This window comes from Neofelis nebulosa, chromosome 10 (assembly GCF_028018385.1).
Source record: "Neofelis nebulosa isolate mNeoNeb1 chromosome 10, mNeoNeb1.pri, whole genome shotgun sequence".
Lineage (NCBI taxonomy): Eukaryota > Metazoa > Chordata > Mammalia > Carnivora > Felidae > Neofelis > Neofelis nebulosa.
In genome coordinates, this window is record NC_080791.1 from 54,982,110 (window position 1) to 55,005,212 (window position 23,103).

The window sequence follows — 23,103 nt, forward strand, 5'->3', positions numbered from 1 at the left end:
TTACTGAAGGAACTGAACTCAAACTTTGTTTTCTCACCACTTCTTGTTAAACTCACTCTGTGACTCTGCTCTTCCCATCCCAAAAATGTCTTAGGCAAGCTCCAGTACTTTCTCAGTCCTGTAGAAAGTTGCAAAAACATTCTTATTTCAGTCATTAAAAATTTCTGTTCATTGTAATAACCCAAACTTCAACATTATAAGACTTTTCCTCTCCTTCTTTGGGCCTGACCCAGGCATGGAAGCCTGCAGTGATAGTGAGAGTGTGATGGTCCTTTTACCTCTCTTTCACCAGAATAGGGCCCAGGGAAAGAGGAGATAGGATAAAAGAACGTGGTTGCACAAGGATGGGCAAGAGGGTCATCTGGAGTTGATGCTGTCAGGACCAGGTAAATGCACAGTTGTTGGCTATTTATGCCACCGGCTTTTCCTGTGTGTATTTTCAGAGAACTTGACTGCACCTTTCTTGGTGCAGAAATATCCCCAGAAATTTCTCTCTTGAGGTCTTTTTGACCCTCCCTTAGTTTGGAGCCCTTTAAAATTGACTTCTGAATGATGTCTCTCAGAGGATCATATCTGGTCTACAGAAAAGTAGCATCTTTGCCCCAACATCTGTGGACATGGCTCATTTCCAACTAGCCTCCCTCATTTTGTTCTGCCATGGGCTTGAGCAGCTCCAGCCACAGCCTCTTGCTTTTTTATAGTCTTTTCAGGCATGGTTTGATACCATTCATTGTTTTTCCTTAAACCTAGGAACATACCAAACTCTGAGTCATCCCCTTAAATTTCCTCTTACTCAAACGAGAAGTATGAACTGGAAATGTAAATTTAAGAGTTACTAGAAAAGATCAAAATTGAAGTCATAGGATCTTATGGGGAAAGTATGTAGATTGAGAAGTGAGAAAATAGGCCTTATTGAGATCACCAACGGTTTTGGATTTGGGATGCCATGATCAGTTAGTCACTACCAAGAATCCTGTGAAATCTAAAAAAGAAAACAAATGAATAGACACAAAGTCAGTCCAATAAATGCAAAGAACAAACTGACGGTTTTAGGGGAGGGGAGTGGGAAGTTTGGCAAAATGGGTGAAGGGGAGCAGGAGACACAGGCTTCCATTTATGGAATGAGTGAGTCACAGGAATAAAAGGTACAGCGTGGGGAATATAGTGGTATTCTAATAGTGTTGCATGGTGACAGATGGTAGTTACACTTGTGGTACGCCCAGCATAAAATAGAATTGTTGAATCACTAAGTTGTACACCTGAAACTAATATTGTGTATCAGCTATACTCAATTTTTTAAAAAAAGAATCCTTGTGAGTAAACCATTCTGATTGCCATTCCAGGCTTGTGCCTATTTTAGAAATCAGGCTTACCTTGCTTCTGGCAGTTAGTGCTGCTACTTAACCTCTGTCACAGCAGGATCTCATTATTGCCTTGGAAATCAGGAAACCAGTTTCAATGGCAGTATCTTTCACCTTTATTCAGGCATAGAGATTTAGCCACTATAGTACTTTTCAAGGATACTGACACTTTCCTCATTAGTGTATTTTTCACTGTCCTCTGAGACCTCCCATAAAATATGGGAAATGGGTTACCTGATCATAGGTGATAGCATTCCAGCAAACTTTTCTCAATAAATCTTTGGATTTTTCTTCCTATATTACAGCAAGAAACTGCTGGCACCCCAATTTCATTAAGCATAGGCCACTAATGAGCCAAGGTTTCAGGTAACCAAACAGTTAGAACCACTTTGAGATGTGTAATACCTGGATTCTAGTGTATTCAATTCAGAATCTCTGGTAAGTGCACTCCTATCAATCAGTTTAGCCTCATCTAAAATGTCTAGCACCCTAGGAATTTATCCAAGGGATACAGGAGTACTGATGCATAGGGGCACTTGTACCCCAATGTTTATAGCAGCACTCTCAACAATAGCCAAATTATGGAAAGAGCCTAAATGTCCATCAACTGATGAATGGATAAAGAAATTGTGGTTTATATACACAATGGAATACTACGTGGCAATGAGAAAGAATGAAATATGGCCTTTTGTAGCAACGTGGATGGAACTGGAGAGTTTGATGCTAAGTGAAATAAGCCATACAGAGAAAGACAGATACCATATGGTTTCACTCTTATGTGGATCCTGAGAAACGTAACAGAAACCCATGGGGGAGGGGAAGGGAAAAAAAAAAAAAAAAGAGGTTAGAGTGGGAGAGAGCCAAAGCATAAGAGACTGTTAAAAACTGAGAACAAACTGAGGGTTGATGGGGGGTGGGAGGGAGGGCAGGGTGGGTGATGGGTATTGAGGAGGGCACCTTTTGGGATGAGCACTGGGTGTTGTATGGAAACCAATTTGACAGTAAATTTCATATATTAAAAAATAAATAAATTAATTAATTAATTAAAAAAAATAAAATAAAATAAATAAAATGTCTAGCACCCTTAGGATTCAGTGCCATAAATATTCTATAGGGGTTTTGGTCAATGTAAATTAACAGAGCCTTTGGACTCTGGGATCTAATTCCAGTTATCAGTCTGTAGGAGATGAGAAGTGATGGAAGTGGGGTATGAGAAGAGTTGGCATCCTCTTGGCACCTAACTACCTTGGTTGTGTCTTCAAACCGGACTTGGGAGGAGAGACTACTTCTATTAGCAAGGGAGATTCTGTAGGGCTTGGAGTTTCAGTTTTAGTATACTTAGAGTAAACCCAGAAGGAAAGGGTTAACATTAAGCCTATAACCTATTCCTCTTCTACCCCGGGATTCTCAGGGAGGAATGAATGACCTCGATCAAAACTTAATAATAACCCAACCTCCTGATAAACACACTAAGGATATTTGTTAGCCAAAAGGCAATACAGAGTCCTTGTCAATGAAAATTTCTGGCAGAATATAACTGCTAGATATAAATCAGGGTTGCTTATTGTAAATAATCCTGGAATTTATAGATATATACACATATCTATGTATGTATCTATGTATAGATATATATACATGTGGGAGACATGGCTGGCTGGAGTTGTATAATTAGTGGGATATAAGATAAGGATGCCCCATAACCAAAAAGGCTCCTTCTTTGAAGCAATGTGTTCATATAACTTTGCTCAAAACATACCTTACACTCGGAGGAAATGAAAACACTAATTTCAGAAGATATATGCACCCCTGTGTTTACCGCAGCATAATTTACAGTAGCTAAGATATGGAAGCAGCCTGAGTGTCCATCGATGATAGATGAATGGATAAAGAAGATGCAGTATACATACATAATGGAATATTATGCAGTCATAAAAAATGAGATCTTGCCATTTCAACAACATGGATGGACCCAGAGGGTATTATGCTAAATGAAGTAGAGAAGATAAATACCATACGATTTCACTTGTATGTGGATTCTAAAAAACAAAACAAATGAACAAACAAAAAGCAGAAACAGATCCATAAACACAGAGAACAAACTGGTGGTTGCCAGAGGGGAGGGAGTAGGGGATAAGCAAAAAGGGGGAATGATGGACGGAGTGGGAGGTCTAACTTCCAGTTATGGGATGAATAAGTCACAGAGATGAAAGGTGGTACAGAATAGGGAATATAATCAGTGGTGCTGTAATAGTGTTGTGTGGTTGGTAGATGGTGGCTCTCCTTGTGGTGAGCATAACATAATATAAAGAGAGACTTATTCAATCATTGTGTTGTACACCCAAAACTAATGTAACATTGTGTGTCAACTATTTCAATGAAAAAAACACACTCCACATTTTAAGCCACAAAATCAGAATGCATCCTTAGACGTTTTTACGAGTAGCTGCATTTGAAAGGATCACATTTCCCCAAGGGAATATGTTTTATATGTACCTTATAATTGCCTGTATCCTTTGAATCATTAGTAAGTTTGCTGTTGAGTAGATCATAGAACCCAAGAGATTCATGTGAGTCTGCCTTGACAAACCTTTGTGTTGGGATGCTTCTGTTTTGTTAATAGGTTATTTAAGACTTTCGCATCTGTGTACATAGGAGATTGGCATATGCAGGCATACCTTATTTTACTGTGCTTCACTTTATTGCGGTTTTCAGATCTTGTTTTTTTTACAAATTGAAGGTTTGTGGCAACCCTGTGCCCAGCACGTCACTGGCACCATTTTTCCACCAGCATTTACTCACTTTGTGTCCTGTATCACATTTTGGTGATTCTTAAAATATTTCAAACTTTTTATTTATTATTATATTCGTTATGATGCTCTATGATCAGTGATCTTTGTGTTACTATTGTAAATGTTTTGGGTCACCATGAACCACACCCTTATTTACGATGGTGAACTTAATTGATAAATGTGTGTATTCTGACTGCTCCACCTACTGGCCGTACTCTGGTCTCCCTTTCCTCAAGCTTCCCTACTCCCTGAGACTTAATATTGAAATTAGGCCGATTAATAGCCCTACAATGGCCTCTAAGTGTTCCAGTAAAAGGAAGAGTCCCATCTCTCATGTTAAATCAAAAGCTAGAAATGATTAAGCTCAGTAAGGAAGGCATGTCAAAAGCCGAGATAAGCCAAAAGCTAGGCCTCTTGCACCAAACAACCATTCTATGAATGCAAAGGAAAAGTCCTTGAAGGAAATCAAAAGTGCTATTCTGATAAACACAAGAGTTATAAGAAAGCAAAAGAGTCTTATTGCTGATATGAAGAAAGTTTTAATGGTCTGAATAGAAAATAGAAAATCAGCTATAGCATTTCCTTAAGCCAAAGCCTAATCCAAGAGGAAGGCCCTAACTCTCTTCAATTTTGCAAAGGTGAAGAGAGGTGAGGAAGTTGCAGAAGAAAAGTCTGAAGCTAACAGAAGTTGGTTCATGAGGTTTAGGGAAACAAACTGTCTCCATAACATAAAAGTGCAAAGTGACGCAGCAAGTGCGGATGTAGAAGCTGCAGCAAGTTACCCAGAAGACATAGTTAAGATAATTCATGAAGGTTTGTGTTGATTTGCTTCTGTTTTGTTAATAGGTTATTTAACAAGAGATTTTCAATATAGACAAAACAGCCTTTTATTAGGAGATGCCATCTAGGACTTCCACAGCTGGAGAGAAGAAGTCAGTGCCTGGCTTCAAAACTTGAAAAGACAGGCTGACTCTCTTGGCTGGTGACTTTAAGTTTAAGTCAGTGCTCATTTACCATTCCAGAAATCCTAGGGTACTGGGGAATTATGCTAAATCTCCTCTGCCTTTGCTCTATAAATGGAACAACAAAGCCTGAATGGTAGCACATCTGTTTACAATGTGGTGTACTGCATATTTTAAGCCCACTGTTGAGACCAACTGCTCAGAAAAATTTTTCCTTCAAAATATTACTGCTCATTGACAACACTTGGTCACCCAAAAGCTCCGATAGAGATGTACAATGAAATGAATGTTGTGTTTGTGCCTGCTAATCCAACATCCATTCTGCAGCCCATGGATCAAGGAGTCATTTTGACTATCAAGTCTTATTATTATTTAAGAAATACATTTCATAAGGCTATAGCTGCTGCAGACAGTGATTCCTCTGTTGGATCTGAGCAAAGTAAATTGAAAACGTTCTGGAAGGATTCAGTATTCAAGATGTCCTGAAGAATATTTGTGATTCATGGGAAGAGGTCAGAATCTCAACATGAACAGGACTTTGGAAGAAGTGGATTCCAACTCTCATGGATTACTTTGAGGGATTTAAGACTTAAGTGGAGGGAGTAACTGCAGAAATAGCAAGTTGGTAGAAATAGCAAGAGAACCAGAATTAGAAGTGGAGCTTGAGGATGTGACTGAATTGCTGTAATCTCATGATAAAACTTGAATGGATGAGAAATTACTTTTTTTTTTAAAGAGAGAGAGTGTGTATGTGAGTGGGGAAGGGGCAGAGGGAGAAAGAATATCCCAAGCAGACTCCATGCCCAGTGTGGAGCCCAATGTGGGGGTCAGTCTCACAACCCTGGGATCATGACCTGAGCCGAAATCAAGAGTCAGACGCTTAGTTGACTGAGCCACTCAGGAGCCCCAAGAAGTTACTTCTTACGGATGAGCAAAGAATGTGGTTTCTTGAGATGGAATTTACTCCTAGGGAAGATGCTGTGAAGATTGTTGAAATGATGCAAAGGACTTAGAATATTATATAAACTTAGTTGGTAAACCTGTGGCAGGGTTTGAGAGGATGGACTCCAGTTTTGAAAGAAGTTTTACTGTGGGTAAAATTCCGTCAAACAGCATCACATGCTACAGATAAATCGTACATGAAAGAAAGAGTCAATGTATGCAGCCAACTTCATTGTAGTCTTATTTTAAGAAATTGCCATGGCTACCCCAGCCTTCAGCAACCACCACCCGGATGAGTCAGCAGCCATCAACATTGAGGCAAGACCTTCCATCAGCAAAAACATTATGACTCACTGAAAGCTCAGATGATGGTTAACATTTTTAGCAATAAAGTAATTTTGAATTAAGGTATATACATTGTGTTTTTAGACATAATGCTATTGTACACTTAATAGACTACGGTATAGTGTAAGCATAATTTTTATATGCACTGGGAAAGCAAAAAATTCATCTGACTTGCTTTAGTGTAATACTTGCTTTATTGTGGTGGTCTGGAATATGTCTGAGGTATGCGTGTACTTTTTCTTTTTTGTAATGTCCTTCTTGACTTTGGGTGTGAATGTTTTGTTGGCTATACAACACAAGTTAGAATGTGTTCCCCCTTTTTCTGTTCTCTGGAAGGGTTTGTTAAAGATTGGAAATATTTGTTCAATTAACCATTTAAGCCAGCAAAGCCTGGATATATTTTATGAGAAGGTTTAATTATGGATTCAATTACTTTAATATAGATAGGTAATGGAAAGGAAGTAACTAAACACTCTTTAGAGGGCAACACAGATGTAGAAAAACTACATTTGTTTTTAAACGGGAAAAACTTAAAGTTATGTATTCTTGGTCTCAATGTTTTCTTTCTCTGTAAAAGTATGTAGTGTTCTTGCAGGAAGATTTTTTTTCCTTTGTTCAACAAATATTTATTGGATGCTTAGTATGTGCCAAACACTCTGCAAGGCAGTGAGGATATAATCATAAACAAGTATTGTCCTTGATGCCTTGATGTTATAGTCCTTTGGGGGAAACATACATTGTTTACTTGTGATTGTATTGAGTCATATAAAAAAGTAGTGAACATTTGTAATGGCCATTGCTGAAGTTGAGTGAGAGATGTCAAGCAATGTTGAGGGCTCAGCTGAGGCTGGAGATGATAAATTAGTAAAGGCGTCAAACCACATAGCTGAATAATTCTTTTCCAGCCATGCTGTCCTGCAAAGACTTGCATATAAAGAAGGTAAGTGAGTGGATCCAGTCCATATTGAGGGTTTGCAAGACAGATTAAAAGGATGAAGGAATGAGGTCCCTAACATTGTTGGGACACACATACAATTCCCAAGGAGAGTTCTGATTCAGTCTTAGTGTCTGGAAGTCAGGAGATCCTTTCTGTTTCCCCAGATCCTGATTCTGCTAATGATTCTGCTATGCTCGTTTGTTTTGTGGATTCTATGCCAACTCTGGCAAGAGAGGTGGCTGACAGCTGGGCTGTCACTGCAGGTAAGCATCATCCTATAGGTTTGGCACTGTCTGTCTAGATGTGTTTAGCCTAACTTTTGGCTTTCTCCCAGATCTTTGCTCCCTATATGCACCTGAGTGGCATAACTGTGATGGTTATCCTTTCCTGGCCTGTGGCCTTCTACTTGATCCATTTGGAAGAAGAAGGTATGTCATGTGGACGGAACCCTGCCTGATTCTTTCAGCTCAGACGTTAGCTTGTATTCTCCACTTAGCAAAATGCAAGCTTGGTAGATAGCCACCACTACACCTCTTGGAAATTCATTTAGCTTGTTACTCGGACGTGCTCTTTATGGTCGAATTCACAACCATATGTGGCCTGTCAGCATTTCCCTAACCCAAAAGTCTCATAATGAAGAGGGATTCTTCTTCTAGAAAAATAAGAATTTTCTCTATGTTATTACATATTGTCTGATAATGGATTTAGGGTGGGGTGAGAATAGAGGTACATTTTAATTTGACCAGTGATGGTACAAGTCACAGTTCCTTTTGTTTGTATCACATATTACTAGTTTCGGCTAATGAACTTATGATAGGTCCAGATACCCCTGGTTCCATCCTAGTCGTTCAAAGCTGTCTCCTATGAGTCCCTGACACACCTGGGGACTTACAGCAGAAACAGCAATGTCTGCCTCTGCCACTGATTTCCTCTCCATTCTTTTCTTTGCCCTGATATCATGGAAACAAAAGAGAATCACAGCCTTATACTAAATGGTTTTGAAGTTATCTTTCAGCTGAAGTTATCTTTCAGCACCTTTACTAAAAAAAACTAGGTTCTTTTCTGGGCATCTCTCTTTTTACTATTGGTTAAACAAGGAGTGTTTACTTCCTGACTTGTGGAAGGATGCAGGCAAAAGAAAGACTGGCTTGATCCTTTGCCATTGTGTGCTTGTACAAGTGTTTATGAGTAAGTAGTGGATTTTAGGAAATGTGTCTGGGGCAAGATCTTAAAGGGGATAATAATGAACTCTTCTTCTTCATTTCCTAAATTTTAGTTAGAATGAGAAGATACAAGATGATGTATGACAGAGAAACAGCCAAGGGATGTAATATACTCACAAAGTTGAGAGGTTAGAGCTGAAGATCTAGATTTACAAGGACTGGAGCATAAGTGGTAACTTAAAAATGTGCAACTTGGTAAAATTTTCAGAAGTCTAAAATAGTAAGTGTTGGGGGAATGGCCAGCGGTAACAGGTATTGTGGACAGGCTTGGTGGGGGGTGAGGGAGAGAAACAGAAGAGCAAATGCCTAATACTTACTGATTACCTGTTATGACTCATCATTGTACCATCAGTTCTGTGAGGTATGTTTTAGCAAGATAGCCCCATTTTTCAGGATGAAGAAAATGATGACCCAGAGAGGTTAAGCAACATGTCCTTAGTGACGCAATTACAAAGTGGTGGAGTCTGGCTTTGAATTCAGATTCAGCTAGTACCCCTTCCACTAATATTGCACAGGCTTAAATATGGGCACTTTAGGCCCATCTTTACAAGCTTCAGGGCTTTCTCAGAACCAGCCAAACTGCTCTTCCTCCTGAGAAGGTATCCCTTAACATTCTCTCTTCATCCTACCTCTTGCACAGTTCATTCCCTTGTAAATGTACAGTTCTAGGATTTCTTTTCTTAATAACAATGCTTGTATTTGGATATCCCTGTACCTTCAAATCACTGAAAATTAGTGAGGATGTGACAGAAATGGAGAGTAAATCACCCAGTCCACAGAGTCTATGAAACCAATAGACTAGCTATTTACTGACTGCTCCTGGGATAGTTAGTTGCTTGGAGATAGTTCTGTATTCCTCTTCTGCTTTCTTCTCACTTCTTCTCTCCTAATTTTTCAGCTCTACAGGTGGCTATTGGATTGCCTTTTTTCCTTATCCTTTTATGTCTGTATATTGTGCCATTGGGGATTCATTCTCCCTGCATTCAGGAGGAGGATAAATTGGGACCCAAACCAGACTTCTTTGGACATAGAGGTGCGCCCATGGTAAGTCTGAGAATAGTGAGTAGAGGTATGCATGGGGTGTGTGGATGAGGGAATGGGACCTCAGAACCATAGGAATCCCTGCAGAGATAAAGGGGTTGGCTTGAAATGACAAGAAAAGGAGTTAATTATAGAGGTTGGACTTGAACCCAGGCCAGCTAACTTTTGGGTTTTCTCTGCTGTGCCCAGTGACATTGCCTCACATGAGCAGATTGAGTAGAGGAGAATATAAGGCAGGCTCTTTGAAAAAATTGCCAAGGGATCCAGACTCAGCTTCCTAAAGCACTTTCATTACTGCACTTTCATTACAGCCATAAAGGAATGTTGGGAAGAGAGACTCTGAGGTATAGGGGCTGATGTTCTTTTCTTCCACAGTTGGGGCCTGAGAATACCATGATGTCCTTTGAGAAGGCTGTTGAACAAGGGGCCTATGGGCTGGAGAGTGATGTACAATTAAGGTAGGAAAGCAGGGGCTGGGGTGGGGAGGAGATAAGGCCAGTGCCATAGAAGACAAACAGTATGGCCCAAGATGTAGAGAGGGCAAGCCCTGGGAAGTTTCTCCTGGTGTTCATTTGGCACTATGCACATAGCACACATGCGAACCACTTCTTCCTTATGAACCATACATCTGTACCCCTGCATTCTCAACATAGTCTCATAAATCATATACATGCTATATAGCCTCTGTACATAATTCAAACCGTCCTCATTGCAAAGCATTCTAACAGTTTAACCCTATGCATTCTCTTAGCAACCTTCTTAACATTCCCTGGGCACCTACTATATTCTAGGCTTTCTTCTGAGTGCTAGAAAGAGGCAAATAAGAGGTAGCCATGCCTAAGAGATGTTGCCATCCAGTGAAGGAGACATGGCGTATTTACAATAGCCAGAGTATAAAACCATTTGTGCTAAGTTCCTTCCAGAGACGAATAAGTCAAATGCAGTGGAACCTCAGTGGAGGAAAAGGCCACCCACCACCTATGGTGTGAAAAAGATCTGTGTCCTCAGAATTGTGTTTGTGTTGTCTTGAGGGAAAAATATCATTTTACCAATCAGATATGGGGAAAGAAGGTATTCCAGGTAGAGGAAACAGTTTATTCAAAGGCATCTGAATGAGAAATGCAAGTTTGTAGATTAGCAAGCTAACCTGTATGGATTCTAAAAGTGATATGTTCTGGGGACAAGAGAGGCTATATGAGGAAGAGGTATGGCTGTAAGGCTCACTAAGGCTGGATCATGGAGATCCCTAAATGTGTAATAGGTAGCTATGGTAGATTTTAGAGGACAGATTACTTTATTGTTTTAGAAAGACTCATCTGGCAGCATATGAGGGAGAGTTGTCAGGGAAAAGGGTAGTAGACTATAACAGTGTCCAAGAGAAAGCAAAAGAAGATGGATCAGAGTAGGGGTGAGGACAAAAAGACATGCTTTGCTGTAGAACCTATGTACCTGGGCAACTGGAAATAGAAAGGCTTCATCTGTACCATGGGTATATTAGATAATGTGGTGTATACAAATTCCCTTTACAGCCTTTCTGTGGAGCAAACAGAAGAGAAATTAACATTCTGTTTCACAGATGAGGGAATGTGGTTTGAACCTAGATTCAAATAAGGGAAGTGTGTTATTAAGGTTGTAAGGCTAGAATGTAAATGATAAAGCCAGAATTAAAACTAGATTTCCTGACCTCTGACTGGCATTCTTAATGTTAAATGACAACTGTTTCATGCAGAATGTTTGACTCGGGGTTGAAAATAGATATTCTACCAGAGCCCCTGGGTTCATTTGTTGAAGTGCCTGGTGGCCCTGGCATAATGTGGTAAAGGTGCTGAGCCAGTGAGCTCCTGGCATACTGTCTTTCTCTCTTCTATTATTGCTGTGACTTCAACTTTGATGCAGATGATCCTTCCAACCCCTCAGTTTCTTTGCTGGTTGTCTCTGCACCATCCACATTTATGGTCATACCCTAAAATTTATCATTACCAAAAATTGCATATCAGTGTCCAGTCAGGACACAAATACCACACCAGTAACTTGAACAGTAAAAATGTAATATCAAGAATTACTAGGAAGTAAAATGTGGCTAACTACCAAAAGAGGTGAAAGGGAACCTGAGGGAGTATAGCTACTGGAACTTCTGTTCCAGATAAAATGGAGTAAGCAGATTCTCTATAGTTAAGATTAATTTTTCCAAGAATTACAAAAAAAAAACAAAAAAAAACTGGACAAAATTCACCTACTTAAAAGTGCACATCCTGCCCACTACTTTCAAGAGCAAGAGACATAAGTGACTTTCCTAACACACAGAAACAGACACAGAGAGCTAGGCAAAATGAGGAGACAGAGGAATATGTCACAAATGAACAGGATAAAACCACAGGAAGAGACCTAAGTGAAACAGATATAAGTAACATGCCTAATAGAGAATTTGAAGTAATGATCGTAAAGATACTCACTGGACTTCAGAAGAGAGTGGAGGTCATCAGTGAGACCCTTAAAACAGAGATAGAAAACATAAAGAACCATTCAGAGGTGAAGAACACAATAAATAAAAATACACTTGATGGAATAAATAACAGGTTGAAAGAAGCGGAGGAATGGCTTAATGATCTAGAAGACAAAGACAGAGTAATGGGAGGTAATCAAGCTGAATGAATGAGAAACAAGAATCATGAAAAGGAGAATAAACTTAGGGAACTCAGTGACTCCATCAAGCATAATAACATTCACATTATAGGTTTCCCAGAAGGAGAAGAAAGAGAAGAGGAGAGATAGAAAGTTTATTTGAAGAAATAAGAGCTGAAAACCTCCCCAATCTGGGGAAGGAAACAGCTATCCAGATCCAGGAGGCATAGAGATACCCCAACAAAATCAACCAAAATAAGCCCACACATAGTAATCAAAGTGGTAAAAAGTAATGATAAAGAAAAAGACTTAAAAGCAACAAGAGAAAAGACACAAGAGAAACCTTATAAGGCTATGAGCAGATTTTTCATCAAAAACTCTGCAATCCAGAAGGGAGTGGAATGATATATTCAAAGGGGAATAGTCTACAGCCAAAAGTACTCTATGCAGCAAGGCTATCATTCAGAGTAGAAGGAGAGATAAAGAGTTTTTCAGACAAACAAAAACTAAAGGAGTTCATGATCACTATGCCAGCCCTACAAGAAATGTTAAAGGGGACTCTTTGAGTGGAAAGGAAAGACCATTAGAGTTAATAGGAAACACAAAAGCAGTAAAAATAAGTATTTCTGTAAAAATCAGTCAAGGGACTCACAGAACAAAAGGATGTGAAATATTATACCATATACCTAAAACATGCTAGCCTTTAATGTTGGAGAAAAGGAGAAAAGGAGAAAAATGAAGGAGGGTAAAAAGAGTGTTAGTCCTTTAAATTTCCTGGCAGTCACTTTAGCCAGAAAGGGAGGACTTTGCAAGAGTGGGAGTAGGTACAACAATGGCTGCTTGACTTTCTGTCTACCCTTCTGTGTCAAAAAGCAACAAACAGTGACCAGAACACAGATCCCCTATATTTGGATTACAGGATTGTTTTTGCCACTCTGGCTCTCACCAGCTGCTGTTAAAGCTGCTTTTAGAACTATCTACAGTTTTTTGCCTTGTGGCTGGAGTGGGGGATTGGTAGTTGCTACTGGGCTAAGACCTAAAATTGACCCAAATTAACCCTGATTTAAGTGCAAGCCTTCCTATGGAAGTTGTAAGCTTTTAGTATATTCCAGAGTTCCAAAATAGTTATATTAGACTGAGTCTGCCAGTACAATTGTTGGTAGTTGGTGGAGCTACAGATTCCTGGTGCTTCCTACTCTGCAATTTCCCCCAGCAACCTCTTTTCTTTCATTTTTGAAGGATTTTTTTTTCAAAAAATTTTTTTGCAGTTTATTTATTTTGAGAGAGAGAGAGAGACAGACAGACAGACAGAAAGGTGCAGAGAGAGAGTCCCAAGCAAGCTCTGTGCTGTCAGCACAGAGCTAGATGCGGGTCTTGATTTCATGAACTGTGAGATCATGACCGGAGCCGAGATCAAGAATTGGATGCTTAACCAATTGACGAACCCAGGCACCCTCATTTGGGAGGGAGTAAGGAACCCCAGTAAGACTTGTGACATTGATGGGCTTTCTGAGAACCCTGTCTACCAAGGTGGCTGAGTTCAGCCTATCTCCCTCTTCTTTTCCCCTTCTGCCCGCAGTTATGATCAGGTGCCTTTTCTCATGCATGACAATGACCTGAGAAGAACAACCAATATTAGGAACGTCCAGCCAAATGCCTCCATCACACATTCTAGCTTCTTCCTGTGGAGTTTCCTGTCGACTCTGAATGCAGGCAAATGGTTTGTACAGTCACAGGTAAGACACATTCCCCAGCTCAACAAACCTGTACTGAATCCCTCTACTGTACGAAGTCATATGCTTCTCCTAGAAATAAAGACAAGCATACACAAGATTTCATCCCCGTTTGGTAGCAGAACTGTAGCATTGACAGGAGGGCTTTTCCAGAAATGCAGCCAGTCTGACTGCTACTTTCTAAATTTTTTTTTTTTCAACGTTTTTTATTTATTTTTGGGACAGAGAGAGACAGAGCATGAACGGGGGAGGGGCAGAGAGAGAGGGAGACACAGAATCGGAAACAGGCTCCAGGCTCCGAGCCATCAGCCCAGAGCCTGACGCGGGGCTCGAACTCACGGACCGCGAGATCGTGACCTGGCTGAAGTCGGACGCTTAACCGACTGCGCCACCCAGGCGCCCCTGCTACTTTCTATATTCACTAAAAATTCTGAAGATGAACTTGCCAACTTACTTTTGTCATTTAATTCCTTTTTATCCAAGCATCTCATAAACTTTCAGTGTGTCTACACTGTACATAGCATTTTCCTAGGCATTTTGAGTAGCTCACAATTATAGATGAAGCATACTGGGAAACATATTTGGACTTGACTCCTTTTTATCATTCAATAAATATTTATTGTGTACCTTTTGGGTACTAGGTATGTGGAATACGATGGTGAATAAACACATACTCAGCCCTAATGGAGTTCACAGGCTAGAAGAGACAATGACAGTACACTGTGATGAGTACTAAACTAGAGTCAGATTGCTTAGGAGCACACAAGAGCAACTTCTAATTCAGTCTGAGGGATGGAGTTAGGGGAATCTTGAAGAAGGAGATAAATAGCCTAGTAAAGGTGTGGTAAAATATAAAGCATTGCTGTATACAGTGTAGTTTAAAGACAAGAGTGAATGCTTCCACTGGAGAGAGTTAAAGAATACTTCATGCAAAGGTATCATTTGATCAGAGGAAAGATCATTACTAATGGGAACCATGGGCAATGATGATGGTGTGTTTCAGAGATTACAGTATACAGGAACAAGAGTGAAAATGGTGTGCATGTGTGCACGCATGAAAGAGGAAGAGAAAGATAGAGGGAAGGAAAGAGAGAAGGGAGGTAGGGAGGAGATGGGAGGTAGATTTGGAGAACCACCTCAGAAAACATGCTGAGAGGAGATTATAGCAGTGCTTAAATAACTATAGAGTTAGAGAGTTTAGAATTATCCTGAGTATTTTAAAGTAGCTAAAATAAAAGGTCAGATTTGCAAATGGTCAAGATCAAACCTGCCTCCTCAAAAATATTAAAGAAAACAAAACAGCTTACAGTTTTCAGCTAATAATATGTCTAGAGGGAATCCATGTAACCTGAGTTATACCAATCAAATATATTCCTTTGAGAATTTGATTTTGAAAATAAACATCTGAGCATGGCAGAGAGCAGGCGTTTATATTGCTAGCACCTGTAGCATCAGATATAGTGTGGTATGGAGTCAGCTGTTGTAATAACTCTCTTATCAGGTAATTATAATTAGGAAAATAAGTCTTAAGGTATTTTTAATTGTGTATTGGGGTAGACTGGAATTTTACTTACATTTGATATTAATCTTGACAATTTACTGGATTCTTTTTCATGTAAAAATGGTGTTAAGTAAAGCATTATGTAAAAATAGACTTACCCATTTCAATTTCATTCTATTAACTAGTGTTAATAGAAGAGATAGCTGAAAGTGGATTTGTAATTACTGTATCTTGTCAGAAAACTTGTTCTTATAGGGGTACATAGCCTATAAATACTGTTTACATCTGTGAAAATAATAAGATTACTCTGATATTCCAGGTTTTTGTGTGTATGTAGGCTCTTTGTGTGTCTCATCATACACGAATAGACACATACAAACTAGAGATGTTCCATTAGAATGTATATATTAGATTAGTTAGCCATAGTTAATGTTTTGGCAAATGTGTTCCAGAGGAAAAGGCTGATACTGTTTCTGATGTATAATGTATGGCTCATAAATTCTTACTTATTTTCAGTGGTAGGGTTGGATATGTTATTGTGATACATTTTTGTGGATTTTTTTTAGGATTGATAGTTTTATTTTAGCATATTTAGGTGGCAGGCTTACACTATTTCGTTATACTATTACTATGGCTACTGGGGAGTATCCTGAAACCTGGAGTTCAAATATGGTTATCTAGGGGGCTTTATTTTTAGATTTAATGGTGATGTTTTCTTTGCTTGCATGCTGTGCAGTCAGGGGTGGTTTAAGTGGTATTGGCATGTGATTTAAAAGATTTGGATATTTGGATACTTTTTCATAGCAAAGAGATTGGTTTTCTTTGTAAAGATTATTCAGGTCACTCTTCATTGGATTTGTATAATTGTGGAAAGATGATAGTGGTGAGTTGATCACTATTTGTTAGCATATTTATTATTCTTTAGATTCTTGGTGAAAATTAAATCGTTAATCTGATCGATAATGAAATAAAAATAGAAAAGTGCTGGTTATTATTCCTGAAAGCTCAGCTGAGTTCCTGTTTCTCCAGAAAAACCAACATTTCTGTAGTTTTCTTATATCCTTTTGTGAAAGTATAATTCTCAAAATGATAAAAATATAATTCTCATGCAACTAGATAGTGAGCGTAAATTTTATTTAGCACATAAATGAGAGAACAAAGCAGGATGGCAAAACCCACTCAAAAGAGAAGTGACAAACCAACATGCATATAGTCAGTGCAACAAAGAAATGCTGAAATTAGATTGCTAAGTTAGATACAAACTTAGTATATTAACTAAGTTACAATAAACTATACCTTTGGAGTGATCTTCTCTACCAGAAAAAAATCATTTGCGTCTCTACTGGACAAAAATCATTTACATTTTTATCAGTTTTCCACAAGCTAACATCTAACTTTCCATAGTGTTGCCTTAATCAGTAGTAAATAGTAATTCAAACAAAGGTAAATTCATTCCCCTAAGAATCTGTTGACCCTTAGATGGGTTTGTTAAAGAATGTGCTAATGTGACACTGTATGGTCCAGCAATCAACTTTTTGCCTTGTTTCTAGTCCGAATAATTGGACAGTCTCTTTTTGTATTCATAATTAACATCTATAGATTATTTAGAGTCTGGGCTCAGTGTGTTACTGTTAGCTTTATTGTGTTATTTAGCTTTATTAATTTACATAGCTTTAGTAAGAAGTGTCATTTAACACACATAAGGATCCTTGTTGTATAATCAGCAAATCTAGAGCCAGATTGTGTTAAACAACAGCTAAGTCTGTCAAATTAAGTTCTGTCTGGAGATTATGTACAGAATCCAAAATTTTATTTGTAATAGTCCCTATCATTCTAGAGCTCTTTTCATCATTATTATTTATAAAATAAGAAATTCATTTCTACCAGTTTTGACCTGTATGCCTACAACTGTGGACAAATTCCTCTTTTGTTTCTGCTAGGCAGTGACCTTTCTTACTACCTGTAATGCTGGGGCAGTGTGCGACAACAGATACAAGTTTGCTTAGGAAGACTTACGAGCATGGATTTCAAATATCAGTTACATCTATGTCCTAAACAGAGACTGGGGACTTTCATATCTGATTGAATGGAATGTATTCTTAAATATGATCCTCTAGATTTGGCCTTGAATGCACAGTTTGTTAAATCATATCTGAGTGAAAAGGAGGATAGATTTTTATTCAACTTCTGTAAATGACTGCAGTGCCATGAAAAGTAGAGACTCAATAAAAAGTAATTGTATCTGAATTCTGTGGAGTCAGTGAGAACAAGATACTAAATACAAATAATTTTTTGCCCAAGTATAACAGAGAAAAGTTAAAATAGATTTTAAAATAGCAGTAAGTGGGATGCCTGGGTGGCTCAGTCAGGTAAGCATCCAACTCTTGATACTGGCTCAGGGCAAAATCTCACAATCATGAAATCAAGCCCTGCGTCAGGCTCCAAATTGAGCAGGGAGCCTGCTTGGGATTCTGTCTCTCCCCCTCTCTCTGCACCTACCCATATTCTCTCACTGTCTCTCTGTTTCTCAAAATAAATAAATAAAACTTAAAAAAATATCAATAAGTACATACCTATCAATAATTACTTGGAATGTAAATAGACTAAATGCTCCAATCAAAAGATGTAGGGTGACAAAATAGATAAAAGCACAAGACCCATCTATATGCTGCCTATAAGAGACTCACTTCAGACCTAAAGACACATGCAGAATGAAAGTGAAGGGATGGAAAAGCATTTATCATGCAAATGGAAATGAAAAGAAAGCCAGGTAACAATACTTATATCAGACATATTGATTAAAACATTTTTTTGATGTTTATTTTTGAGAGAGAGAGGGAGACAGAGCATGAGCAGGGGAGGGCAGATAGAGAGGGAGACACAGAATCTGAAGCAGGCTCCAGGCTCTGAGCTGTCAGCACACAGTCCGACGCAGGGCTTGAACTCACAAATGCAAGATCGTGACCTGAGCTGAAGTTGGATGCTTAACCGACTGAGCCACCCAGGTGTCCACAGACAAAACTGATTTTAAAACAAGACCATAACAAGAGACAAAGAAGGACACTACATAATCATAAAGGGAACGATCCAGTAAGAAGATACAACAATTATAAATATTTATGCACTCAACATGAAAGCAACCAAATACATAAAGCAACTAATAACAAACATAAAGGAACTAATTGATCATAATACAATAATAGTAGGGGACTTTAACACCCTATTTGCATCAATGGATAGATCATCCAAACAAAAAATTAACAAAGAAACAGTGCCTTTGAATGACATACTGGATCAGATAGATGTAACAGATATATTCAAAACATTTCTATCCCAGAATGGTAGAATACACATTCTTCTCAAGTGCATATGGAGCATTTTCCAGAATAGTTCACCTATTAGGCCAAAAAACAAGCCCCAACAAATTCAAAATGATCTAAGTCATGTCGTGCTTCTTTTGACTACAACACTAAAAAACTAGAAATCAACCACAAGAAAAACAAATCTGGAATGAACACAAATACATGGAGGTTAAATAACATGCTAATAAGAAATGGGTCAACAAAGAGGAAATGAAAAAATATGTGGAAACAAATTAAAATGAAAACACAATGGTCCAACACCTTTGGATTCAGCAAAAGCAGTTCTAAGAGGGAAGTTTATACCAATACAAACCTACTTCCAGAAACAAAAACAATTTCCAATAAACAACCTAACCTTACACCTAAAGGAAATAGAAAAAGAAGAACAAGACCCCAAACCAGTAGAAGGATGGAAAGAATAGAGATCAGAGCAGAAATAATTGAAATAGAAACCAAAAAACAATAGAAAAAATCAGTGAAACCAGGAGCTTGTCCTTTGAAAAGATCAACAAAATTGAAAAACTAAAGGTTTTTCAGACTCATCAAAAAAACCACAAAAGAATAAACAAAATTCAGAAATTAAAGAGGAGAAATAACAACTGACACCAGAGTAATATGAAGGATTATGAAAGAATACAAACTTATATGCCAGCATATTGGACAACATAGAAGAAATGGGATAAATTCCTAGAAACATATAACCTACCAAAATTGAAGCAGGAAGAAATAGAAAATTTGAACAAATTCCCTGCAATGAAATTGAATTAGTAATCAAAAATTTTCCAACAACAAAAGTCCAAGACCAGACAGCTTCACAGAAGAATTCTAAACGTTTAAAGAAGACTTGATACCTATTCTTCTCAAAATATTCCAAAAAATAGAAGAGGAAGGAAAGCTTCCAAATTCATTGTATGAGGCCAGCATTACCCTCATACCAAAACCAGATAAAGACACTATAAAAAAAAAAAAAAACTATAGGCCAGGATCTCTGATGAACATAGATACAAAAATCCTCAACAAAATATTATCAAACTGAATCCAATAATACATTAAAAAAATCACTCACCACAATCAAGTCTGATTTATTCCTAGTATGCAGGGGTGGTTCAGTATTTGCAAATCAATCATCATGGTACGTCACATCAACAAGAGAATGGATAAAAACCATATCATTTTAATAGATGCATAAAAGCATTTGACAGAGTACAACATCCATTCATGATAAAAGTCCTCAACAAAGTAGGTTTAAAGGGAACATACCTCAACATAATAAAGGCCATCTATGAAAAACTCACAGTGAACATTATACTGGCAAAAAACTGAGAGTTTTTTCTATAAGATCATGAGCAAGACAAGGATGCCCACTCTCATCACTTTTATTCAACGTAGTACTGGAAATCTTAGCCACAGCAACCAGACCTCCCCCCCCGCCTACATAAATAAATAAACAAATAAATAAATCAAAGACATCCAAATTGGTAAGGAAGAAGTACTGTCACAATTTGCAGATGGCATGATACTATATATAGAAAACTTGAAAGCCTCCACCAAAAATACTAATAGAAGTAATGAATGAATTCAGTAAGGTTGCAGGATACAAAATCAATAGACAAGAATACATTAATAATGAAGTGGCAGAAAGAGAAATTAAGAAAACAATCCCTTTTACAGTTGCACCAAAAATAAAAAAGTACCTAGTAATAAACTTAACTAAGGAAGTGAAAGACACAACTCTGAAAGCTATAAAAGTGGTAAAAGAAATGGAAGGTGACACAAACAAATGGAAAGACATTCCATGCTCATGGATTAGAAGAACAAACATTGTTAAAATATCTATACTGTCCAAAGCAATCTACAGATTTAATGCAGTCCCTATCAAAATACCAACAGCATTTTTCACAGAAATAGTACAAACAATTCTTTTTTATTTTATTTTTTAACTTGTTTTATTTTTTATTTTTTTTAAATTTACATCCAAATTACTTAGCATATAGTGCAACAATGATTTCAGGAGTAGATTCCTTAGTGCCTCTTACCCATTTAGCCAATCCCTCCTCCCACAACCCTTCCTGTAACCCTCAGTTTGTTCTCCATATTTATGAGTCTCTTCTGTTTTGTCCCTCTTCCTGTTTTTATATTATTTTTGTTTCCCTTCCCTTATGTTCATCTGTTTTGTCTCTTAAAGTCCTCATAGGAGTGAAGTCATATGATTTTTCTCTTACTCTAATTTCACTTAGCACAATACCCTCTGGTTCCATCCACGTAGCTGCAAATGGCAAGATTTCATTCTTTTTGATTGCCGAGTAATACTCCATTGTATAGATATACCACTTCTTTAGCCATTCATCCATCAATGGACATTTGGGCTCTTTCCATACTTCGGCTATTGTTGATAGCGCTGCTATGAACATGGGGGTGCATGTGTCCCTTCGAAACAGCACACCTGTATCCCTTGGATAGATGCCTAGTAGTGCAATTGCTGGGTTGTAGGGTAGTTCTGTTTTTAGTTTTTTGAGGAACCTCCATACTGTTCTCCAGAGTGGCTGCACCAGCTTGCATTCCTACCAATGATGCAAAAGACATCCTCTTTCTCAGCATCCCTGCCAACATCTGTTGTTGCCTGAGTTGTTAATGTTAGCCATTCTGACAGGTGTGAGGTAGTATCTCATTGTGGTTTTGATTTGTATTTCCCTGGTGATGAGTGATGTTGAGCATTTTTTCATGTGTCGGTTGACCATCTGGATGTCTTCTTTGGAGAAGTGTCTATTCGTGTCTTTTGCCCATTTCCTCACTGGATTCTTTGTTTTTTGGGTGTTGAGTTTGATAAGTTCTTTATAGATTTTGGATACTAACCCTTTATCTGATATGTCATTTGCAAATATCTTCTCCCATTCTGTTGGTTGCTTTTTAGTTCTGCTGATTTTTTCCTTCACTGTGCAGAAGCTTTTTATTTTGATGAGGTCCCAATAGTTCATTTTTGCTTTTGTTTCCCTTGCTTCCAGAGACGTGTTGAGTAAGAAGTTGCTGCGGCCAAGATCAGAGAGGTTTTACCTTCTTTCTCCTTGAGGATTTTGATGGCTTCCTGTCTTACATTTAGGTCTTACATACATTTTGAGTTTATTTTTGTGTATGGTGTAAGAAAGTGGTCCAGGTCCATTCTTCTGCATGTTGCTGCCCAGTTTTCTTAAAACGACTTGCTGAAGAGACTGTCTTTATTCCATTGGATATTCTTTTCTGCTTTGTCAAAGATTAGTTGGCCATACGTTTGTGGGTCCATTTCTGGGTTCTCTATTCTGTTCCATTGATCTGAATGTCTATTCTTGTGCCAGTACCATACTGCCTTGATGATTACAGCTTTGTAGTATAGCTTGAAGTCTGGGATTGTGGTCCTCCTGCCTTGGTTTTCTTTTTTAAGGTCGCTTTGGCTATTTGGGGCCTTTTGTTGTTCCATACAAATTTTAGGATTATTTGTTCTAGCTCTGTGAAGAATGCTGGTGTTATTTTGATAGGGATTGCATTGAATATGTAGATTGCTTTGTGTAGTATTGACATTTTAACAATATTTGTTCTTCCTATCCAGGAGCATGGAATCTTTTTCCATTTTTTTGTGTCTTCTTCAATTTCTTTCATAAGCTTTCTATAGTTTTCAGCGTATAGATTTTTCACCTGTTTGGTTAGATTTATTCCTAGGTATTTTATGGGTTTTGGTGCAACTGTCAATGGGATCGATTCCTCGATTTCTTTTCCTGTTGCTTCATTGTCGGTGTATAGGAATGCAACTGATTTCTGTGTGTTGATTTTATATCCTGAAACTTTTCTGACTTCATGAATCAATTCTAGGAGTTTTTTGGTGGAATCTTTTGGGTTTTCCATAGCGTATCAAGTGATCTGCAAAGAGTGAAAGTTCGACCTCCTCCTGGCCAATTTGGATGTCTTTTATTTCTTTGTGTTGTCTCATTGCAGAGGCTAAGACTTCCAATACTATGTTGAATAACATGGCGAGAGTGGTGAGAAAGAGTTTGGAAGTTTTCCTTCCATTTCTGTTTTTTGGGACAGCTTCAAGAGAATAGGTGTTAATTCTTCCTTAAATATTTGGTAGAATTCCCCTGGAAAGCCATCTGGCCCCGGACTCTTGTTTTTTGGCAGATTTTTTATTACTAACTCAATTTCCTTACCGGTTATGGGTCTGTTCAAATTTTCTATTTCTTCCTGTTTCAGTTTTGGTAGTGTATATGTTTCTAGGAATTTGCCCATTTCTTCCCGATTGCCCATTTTATTGGCATAT

At 38.2% G+C, this 23,103-nt stretch overlaps 1 protein-coding gene across 6 annotated transcripts in view; it reads left to right on the forward strand.

Annotated features, from left to right (window-relative positions):
• Positions 1-23,103, forward strand: part of GDPD4 (glycerophosphodiester phosphodiesterase domain containing 4) — a 177,868-nt gene that overhangs the window by 54,095 nt on the left and 100,670 nt on the right. For 5 of the 6 annotated variants that reach the window (XM_058687680.1, XM_058687682.1, XM_058687677.1 and 2 more), the window contains exons 6-11: positions 7,501-7,599; positions 7,671-7,764; positions 8,613-8,687; positions 9,458-9,603; positions 9,976-10,058; positions 13,802-13,958. In XM_058687680.1, coding sequence (XP_058543663.1) covers positions 7,501-7,599; positions 7,671-7,764; positions 8,613-8,687; positions 9,458-9,603; positions 9,976-10,058; positions 13,802-13,958 — 654 coding nt within the window. The remainder of the gene's footprint in view (positions 1-7,500; positions 7,600-7,670; positions 7,765-8,612; positions 8,688-9,457; positions 9,604-9,975; positions 10,059-13,801; positions 13,959-23,103) is intronic. The other variant, XM_058687679.1, reaches the window with a different exon arrangement.